The 8,961-nt window shown below is 55.6% G+C and overlaps 1 protein-coding gene across 1 annotated transcript; it reads right to left on the bottom strand.

Moving 5' to 3' along the window:
* Window positions 1-887: 887 nt before the first annotated feature.
* On the bottom strand, window positions 888-4,785 carry SRM (spermidine synthase). Its single transcript, XM_012662561.1, has 8 exons — window positions 4,493-4,785; window positions 3,822-3,942; window positions 3,319-3,411; window positions 2,316-2,469; window positions 1,702-1,785; window positions 1,457-1,602; window positions 1,250-1,372; window positions 888-1,171 (listed from the first exon to the last, which is right to left on the bottom strand). The coding sequence occupies exons 1-8, from the start codon at window positions 4,657-4,659 to the stop codon at window positions 1,151-1,153; spliced, it is 909 nt and encodes a 302-aa protein (XP_012518015.1). The 5' UTR covers window positions 4,660-4,785; the 3' UTR covers window positions 888-1,150.
* Between the last annotated feature and the right edge of the window lie 4,176 nt (window positions 4,786-8,961).

Below are 8,961 nucleotides of genomic sequence, written 5' to 3'. Positions count from 1 at the left end.
CAACTCAACGTCTGGCCCAACCCCTGCCCAGGGTGGCGAAAGGGGCTGACAACTCTAGCCCTTGCAAGGAGGGTCCTTTTCCTGCCATTGTCCTTGCAAGATGAGAGTGGGCTGGAGGCCCGCCGCTTCCCCAAACCAGGCCCTGGTGGTGGTCTCTTCCCAGAGACCCTGTCCTGGCGGTGGGAGGGGTGAGGTGCCTGGGGCACCAGAAGCTGGAAGTTCAGCACCTTGGAGAGGGGACAGCCCTGTGCCTGTGGAGTCCCTGGTGAGGCCACCCAACCTGCATTCTCAAACTCTCAACATGGTCTGGGTGGTGTTTTAGGAACTTGCCAGAAAATACTCAGGAACTAGGGGGACAGGCAGGATGTGAAGCAGGTCTGAATCCTGAGGAGTCAGGGCAGTCTGTCACCCGGGCCAGTGTTCAGCCCTCTCTGGGGTCACCTCCAGCAGCTGCCCTGGAGTACCCGGGTGGGACCTGACTTAAGCCCATCAGTGGCCCCATCTTCTGAGAACACTCCAGGGCAGCCCCAGGGAAATTACAGCCTTCAGTGGCCCCACGGGGTCTCTACAACCCCCAGCCCTGACTCTATAGACTGTCACTGCGGCCTTGGCCTTGAGAGGGGCTTGGTAAAGGAATGGCTCCGCCAGCTTCCTAGGACAGATCTGGGTCCAGTTTGATGACGACCATGTCCCTCCTCTGTGCCGCAGAGGTCAAAGGGTGGGTCCAAGGTGACACGGGGGGGCCCTGCCTGCCCAGACACAGCCTCGCAACAGACACTGGGAGGCCAGACGCCGGGGCCCACGCAGACCCACACCCAGGAGCACCAAGTGGCTGATGTATCCTCTGCCTGGGCCCAGTCAAGGTCATGGGACACAGGGCTGCAAACTTTGTTATAAATACACGTGTTTGGTGAGTGAGGGGGCAACGAAGGCAGAGAGACGGTGCTGTACACAGCTGGTATAGGCCTGGAGGCTGAATGCCCCAGAGACACACAGACAGTCCGCCCGGCGGGGCAGGCCGGGCAGCATTCTGGGGCCTGTAACACTTGGTTGGTGGGTGAGAGCCGGCTGGTCTGGTCCAGGGCTGGAGGGGCCCAGGCACCCTGGAGGCTCCCTGGTCCCAGGTCCTGGGTGGCGGCGACACCCCGGCTCAGCTCACATCATTCAGGGCCTGGTGGGATATGAGGCCAGTCAGAAGGATACTCTCTAGGGGTCCTGGGCCCCACCACCCGCCCTGCAGGCCACTCACCTTGCGGGCAAACTCAGGCAGCACGAAGGCCGCCCGGTGCACGTCCGAGTTGTAGTATTTCAGCTGCATCTGCTCCACCTGCTTCTGTGTCAGCTGTTGCACGGGCTCTCGGAAGTTGGTGTTCTGGGGACCAAGGACAGGAGCTCATCAGGGAAGGGCTCTCCATACCCTGCCGGTGCACCCCACCACTGGCAGCCCCCAGCTCACCGGGTTTTTGCTGCACAGCATGAAGCCAATCTGGCCGCTGGGGTAGGTGGGGATGGTGCAGTAGGCGTAGCCCACCACCGGGAAGAGCGACTTGCAGAACTGCCGCATCTCCTTGATGAGGTCCAGGTGCAGCCACTGGCACTCGCCTGGTGGGGGGAAGGCATCCGGGCAGCATCAGCATTGGAAAAGGCTGGCAACAGCCTGTCCCAGCCTACCCTGCCGACTGCTGGAGGCCCGCGGCTCACCCTGGCAGCAGAGGATGCCGTCCTCCTTGAGGGCTGTCTTCATGAGCTGGTAATAGGATTCCTTGAAGAGGCTTTCAGCGGGCCCTGCAGGGAAGGAGGGACAGAGAACAATGAACACACCCTGGCTGAGACCTCAACGGCCAATGTCAGCCCACTACTCACACCCACATAGCTGCCCAGCGGCAGAGCCAGCATTTGAACCCAGGTCTGGAATTCAGAAACTAACCACAGGTGCGGGAATCCACTGCCCCAGGATCTGAGGGGGCTCCACATTTTAATCCCACTTCTGGGGGATTCTCATCAGCACCGCAGCAGAGGAACCTCTACTCCAGGCCTTGGTTCACCTCCACCCTGGTGCTGGCCAGTCGAGAGCAGAACGGAGGATGAAGAGGAGGAAACTGGGGCTCGGTGGGGCAATGCCACACCCCCACTGCCTTCAGGTTCCCCGCTAACGTCCTGAGCCATGTTTGATGGGGGCGGTGACAACTGAAGGGGAAAGTACAGCTCTGCTTTTTTTTTATTTTGGTGGGGCTGTCCTTTACCCCGGAAAACAGGCCTGGGGGAGGCCTCCAGACTGCAGCTGCCAGGGGGCCCCGGCACCCGTCCCTGCTTACCCATGGGGTCTGAGGAGTCAGTGATGATTACGTCGAAGGCATCCTGGTTCTGCTTCATGAACTCAAAACCATCACCCACGTGCAGAGTCAGCTTTGAGCTGGAGTAGCCAACGGCCATGCCCGGCAAGAACTTCTTGGAGACCTGGATGACATCCTGGAGGGCACAGGACAGACTAGGCTGGGCTATGGGGGCGGGGAGCTCTGGAGCCAGATAGTCACATGGAATCCCCCCAGTGCCACCTACAGCCCGGTCACCTTGGGCAAGACCTTCCCCCTTTTTGGAACCTCAGTTTCCACATCTATAAAATGGGGAGAACCCTGGTATCTCAACTCACTGAGGGCTGGCTCCCACCTCCTACCTGGGCTCATCCCCCAACCCACAAGACCAGACCACCCCATCTTGAGTGGCTTTACTGCTGTTCCCTCTTTCGGAAGGATGCAATTCCAACCTCTGCCCAGGAGAACCTTCCCCTGCTTCCACATAGCCAGCTGCTTCCAGAAGCCTCAGCCCAAATGCCACCTCCTTGAGGCCTGTCCTGACCACTCTCCATGCTTTTGCTGTACCCTGCCTTCCGGTGTCAGATCACACGCTGATGTCTCCTCTAACTAGACCATCAGCTCTGAGGGGGCAGGGACCGGCCTGTCCACCACTGTACCCCAGCACCTGGACCAATACCTGGCACATAGTAGATGCCAACTAAAAACGTGCTGAGTGCAAAGGATAGATGTAGTTGAGATGTCCCTGAGCTCTGCCTGGGACTTAAATTACAAATCAGCTTAGTCCTACTAAGAACTAGTGTCAAAGGTGCCCTCACTATGTGCTGGGCCCTCTGCTACACAGTTTTCCTAATGACCCTTCCTAACATCTGTTTTTCAGATGGGGAAGCAGGCCCAGAAATGTTGAGCACCTGGCCCAAGGGTGTGCAGCCAGTTCAGGGCAGAGCGGGCCAGCGGCGGCGGACCAGGCCTCAGACCGGACCTGCTGGTCCGGGCAGGCACTCACCTCGTCAATCTCGCACTGGACCACGGACTCCACGGAGGGGTGCTTCACCACCTCACGCAAGACACCCCCGTCGCCGCCCCCAATGATCAGCACCTGGGACAGGAGAGCAGTTAGGGGGCCCAGCGTGCAGAGTCCATGCACTCACACAGAACCATCTGGAGCAAGGCTGTTCTCAGCTCCTCTGACCTGCAACCTCACCATTTCATTTTCTACCCTCAGAACCACTCTCTGCCTCAGGAGCCTGGCACGGGTGTCCCTTTTCCTGGAAGCTCCTCCCAGAGCTGGCCTATTAAGCCTCAGGCCTCCTGGGGACTGCTCCTCAGAGACCAGCCCATGTTTCAGTGTAGGGGGTCCCACCCTGGTCCCCCACTGACTCCCCTTGTCCTTGTTAGCACTTTCTCTGACAATTCTTTAGGCAGCAACCGGGCTGAGGCAGAGACACGCCTGGGACCTTGGGACACAGCTCAGGGCTGAGCCCTGGCAGAAGCGTGAGAACGGGGTACCTTTCGTGGGCTGGGATGGCTGCAGAGAGGCAGGTTGGCTATCATCTCCTGGTAGGAGAACTCGTCCCTCTCCGTGCACTGGATAACGCCATCCAGCACCAACACGTTGCCGTAGGTCTTACTGCGGGCGGGGTGACAATTGGGGACTTGGGTTCTCTGGGGCGGGAGGAACATGCCCAACCCTCCCGTGGTGAGAAGAGCCTCCCACACCCCGCCAGGGGGTCCCGGAATGAGGAGGGATGCTGACACGTGGCGAGGATGGCGGGCAGGCCCGCTGGGTGGGGGCTGAGGTTGGATTCGGGGTCTCCCTGGGCTCTGACGTGTCCCAGGACTGACACGTGGAGCTCGGCGCAGACTCCAGCTCCCTCCCCGCCCCAGAGGCCGCCCGAAGCGCCGGCCCCCAGCCCAGTGAGACGGAATGCAGGGTGAGGAGGGACGGCGGCAGGGCACGGGCCTAGTCCGCAAGAACTTCTGACAGTTTCGCGGGGTCAGCGGCGGCTCAAGGGGGCGTGCGGAGGCAGGACAGGAGTCCGGACTGAAGCGAGGGTGTCTGGGCCGGAATTAGGGCAGGCCGGGGCCGGCTGCGGACCCCGCTTGGAGGGCCCGTGGTGCGGGAAGCGGGTGGTCTGGACGGAGCGCCGAGGGGACCGGTGCCCGCGGGGCGGTGGTACCTGCGGAAGACGAGGATATCCTGGTACCGCGAGCGCTGGTGGTGGAGCAGCTGCTCCACCTGCAGCGACAAGGCCTGGCCGGGCCACAGGCTGCACGTCTCGCGGAACCAGCCCTCGCGGATGGCGGCAGGGCCGGAGGAGGCAGGGCCGTCGGGGCCGGGCTCCATGGCTGGCGGGCGGGCGGCGCGGGGCGCAGGCCCGGGACTGCAGGCCGCACGGAGCCGCAGCACAACGGGACCAGCTCCGCCCGCCGCCCGCGCCGCAACCTAACCCGGGCGGCGGGGCGGGGCCTGACGGCAGGGGCGGAGCCCGAGCCCGCCAATGGCAGCGCGGCCTAGCTGAGCGCTCATTGGCCGCCGGCCGCAGCGCGGCGCCCAGTGGCTGGGGCGCGCCGTCCGTCGGCGGCAGCAGGGTAGTGCGGTCTGCTCCCGGGCCACGTGGGGCCGCGGCCGGGGCCGGGTCGGGGCCGCGGGGGGGTTCCGGGGCGGGCCGGGCCGGCGGAAGGGGTCCGGGTCCCTCCTCCACACCCCCGGCCCCGTCTCCTTCCCGCGGTCGGGAGGCACCGAGGGCCGCGGGACTCGGGCCGGACGCGGAGCGTTGGAGCGCCGCGACTTGCGGACCCGGACTGCAGCCTTAGGGCTGGCGAAATGGGAGCCGGCAGCTGCAGTGTCGGGCGAAGGGTTACGCTGTCGTGGGGAGCGAGAGACTGTATCCCTCACTGCGTCCAAAATCTGGCTCCTTGTTGGACAGATTGTGTGGTTCGTCGGGACGCACTGAAGATTTTTTATTTACTTAAAAGGGTCATCACAGCCCGCGATCTAACTAGCTGGATTTTTTTTTTTCCTTTTTATACATCATCCTGGAGTCCAAACTAACTAGCTGGATTTAGTCGTTTCCCTTAGAGTCTGAGCCATGAGCCTATGGCTGCTGAATAAGAGAGGAGTGCTTTTCTAAACGAGTTTCTAAATTTACCAGCAGTGTCCAGGAAGAGGCCCAACACATGCATATTCAGCACCAGAAAAGACTGGCATGCAATTTTTTTTCTTTTTTTTTTTTTTGACAAACTGGGTCTTTTGCCTTGAAGAGTGGGTGGGAATGTGCTTTCTGTTTTTATGGAAATGTCAAGGAACTTCTCGGAATCACATTAAGCATGCTAATTACCAAATATTAAATGCTAATTGCTCTACACGCACTTCGGATGCCAAGGAAAGAAGATGAAACTGGTATAAGCTACTCGTGACATTATGTCAGGGATGTTTTTTGACTGACGTTTTGCAGCCTCCACCTGGAGGTGGGGAGCAGGTTCCCTGTCTCTTAAGCTGAGCTGAATAACAGACAACGTTGTTTATCAGAGGCAGCAAGCCTCAAGTCTTGGGACAGCCATGTCCCTTCCTTGACTTTAAGTTCCTTTCAAAGGGGAATATGCCAAGGCAGTTAGAAGAATTGCTAGGCGACAGCTCGCATGGAGCTGTTCAGCACCTGAGATTATTCACAAAAGGAGACCATATACTGGAGAAGGTAGAGTCGTCCAATATGTCCAGTTACTACAGACTCGACTGGGTCCAGCCCTGTACTTGGGTCAAAGTGTTCACCTAACAGCCTGTACTTCATCCAAGGCACTTCCGACTCTGGGTTCTGGTAGTCTGTTTACTTGTCTGTGTTCCCTGAGCCAGATATAAGCTCCCTGAGGCTAGGATGGTGCCTGTAAGTGGCAGGGCAGGATGAGGCCAGGTGCCTTGTGGATCAGCTGTCCTGGCTGTCTTCTAGGTGGTGCATGGCTGACCCTAGACTGGGGCCCTGACAGTCCAGAGCATAGCATGGCCAGCAAGTGGAAAACCAAGTCCATCCCCTCCCTCCTACGAGTTGAGCAAAAGTTGCTCCAGCATGTGCGCCTCAAATGAGTAAGACTGTAATGACAACCTTTGCCCTCCTTGTAAAAGAGTTAAAATCCAGGCTTCAGCCCCACGCAGGAACAGCAAATGAAGTCTCCAGGCCAGAGTGTACAGGATTGCTCAAATCTTCTAAGCGCACAAAAGACAAAGGCCCTGAATAAGTTACAATCAAAAAAGTTCCCAAACATATAGCACCATGAGTCCAAAAATGTCACTCGACTTCAGGTCACAAGGAGGAAAAAATGATTTTGCCAGAAGTAGCCATTACTGCACAGCCCAGTTCAAATCGCAACTGATACTATAAATCAGGATGGAGAACACCACATTATAGCATGAAATGTTACCCTGAATTCAGCCCAGTGCGCATTTAAAATTCAGTTGTAAAGCATTACCGCCTGGTGGGTTGACTATCCCAACCTCCTAGAAGTGTTGATAATTTATAAAAGGGGGAAGAGGGAGAGGATAGAGGACAGAGGTGAGCCAATGGCTATTGTCCAAGGCCTTGGTTTAAATGGGGTTGCCATGTGGTATGTGTCTGTCACGAGACACTTGTTAGGCAGTTAGCACTTGAGAGTCATTTTGAAGCACTGTATTCCGCCAGGCAGACAGCGTGGTTATGAATGGGAACAGATTTGGCCATGATGTGGGGCTGCTTGGTTGCAGATGCGTGTAGCAAGCTGCCTCAGGCACCACAAACAGCACTGTGCCTCCTTGAGCAAAGAGCCCTTCTGCTCACAAATTCTGCCTCTGCCTCCAACCCTGTCAGCCCTGCCAGATCCCTCGACCCCTCTTCCGGAGCACAGGCCCAGCCGTGGCCCTCCACACTGCAGTCCCCAGTTTCTGACTGGCTGACCTCCACGCGCCCTGCTGTCCTCCCTGGTTCTTTCCCAGGTACTCTTGGAGTGACCTGACGTTCTCCAAACTCCCCGAGGCCCTCATCTCCACCCATGGCTCCGGAGTTCTGGACTCCGGGTTCCATGGACCAGTAAACAGTGAAAACGTACCTGGGGACTGATGTCGGAATGCCAGCTTTGCTTTTTATTTTGCAAGAAAAGACATTTACAAAGACTCAAACTCCTACTGCCTATGGTCCCCATATTTAAAAAACAAACAGAAAAACACTATCACAAAGACAAAACTAGTAAGGAAAACCTGACAGAGAATCATTTTAATTCTCTGGGAGACTGCTGGCATTTGCCTCTGACCAGCAGTGACCTGCTGTACCTGTTCAGCCAGGCCCGGGGCCTGAGGCCTCAGCTAACAATGGTGGTTCTCAAACTGCAGCGCGGAAGAATCACCTGGAGCTGGGTGAGCACAGCCCTGGGCCACCTGCCCCCGCCCATGCCGGGTTCTTTCCGACAAGCCCACACTGGGCTGTCAGAAGCCTCCACTTTGGTCCAGCCCAAACGCCCCTTTCCCGAGGCCTCGCAGACCCTTGTCAATAGATAATAACGTCTCACTTTAAAATATTTTCCGTCTTTGTCCAATTTTTATAGCGGGGACTGCCACTTTTTGTCAGTGACTGCTATTTGTCCCTCAATGTTTGTTCTTCAAAATTCCGTAAGAGAACCCTGTTTTTTTAGCTGGATACATGGACGACTGAAATAATGACATTTCCTGGTACCCCTTGCTGTGGTCATGTAACTGGAAATGGGCAGTATCCTTGCGGACTGGAATGAGGATATAATGGCTGGAGCTAGGGCAGTCACCCTGGACCACGAGATGGAAGCCCTGTGTTTTGAGTTGAAAATGGTAAAAAAACCAGACAGGAGCCTGTGTCTGATGATCTTGAGTCACCATACTAGCTCTAGACCGACTACATTTACAAAAGAAAGAGAGAAAAAACATCTCTTGGTAAATTCCTGATAGTTTGGCTTTTCTGATGCTTTCAACCAGTCTAGTCCTATCTCATATGGGCCCCAGCCATCTTAGCATAGGGCTGTTCTCTGCTGCTCTTCTCAGCTGGGAGCCCCCAATGGCAGAGGGATATGGGATTTAGCCTGGTATCCCCCAAAGGGTCTCATACACAGTCAGTACCCTCAATAATTTGTGAGATAAATTTCCAAGGAAAAAAGGTTCCTAGCTTAATAATTTGTAAAAATAAAAATAACGGTGACTTCACCTTTAAATGGGAGAAAAATAAAATAAAAATAAATAAATAAAAAATAATGGTATTCTGTGCTTTCTTGATTTAATAGCCCATTTCAGGATTAAAATCAAATAGAATTCTAAACAAATAATCAGAGATTGAGTCACAAATTTATGTAAGAAGTTCAGTGCTGTATTATTAAGAATAGTACAAAAATGGAAACCTTAATGTTTAATAATGGGGGTTGGCTAAAATAAATTTTAGAATACGAAAACTCCTCACAATAGAAACTTTAAAGGTGAAAAACTACAGAAACCTAAACCCAAGTTTGTAAATTAACACATGGACTGCCATGTCAGTTGTATTCAACTCAGGCTAGTTTTGAGCCCAGGGCCTTGGGAAGCAAAACCCTGCTGTTGGTTCATGAAAATCTTACTTGTTGATGTTCTTATTGTTACAATTAATATTGACAATTTAATCTAAAAGTG

Source organism: Propithecus coquereli, unplaced genomic scaffold (genome assembly GCF_000956105.1).
Source record: "Propithecus coquereli isolate 6110/MARCELLA unplaced genomic scaffold, Pcoq_1.0 Scaffold77, whole genome shotgun sequence".
Lineage (NCBI taxonomy): Eukaryota > Metazoa > Chordata > Mammalia > Primates > Indriidae > Propithecus > Propithecus coquereli.
This window is presented reverse-complemented; position numbering and strand designations above follow the sequence as displayed.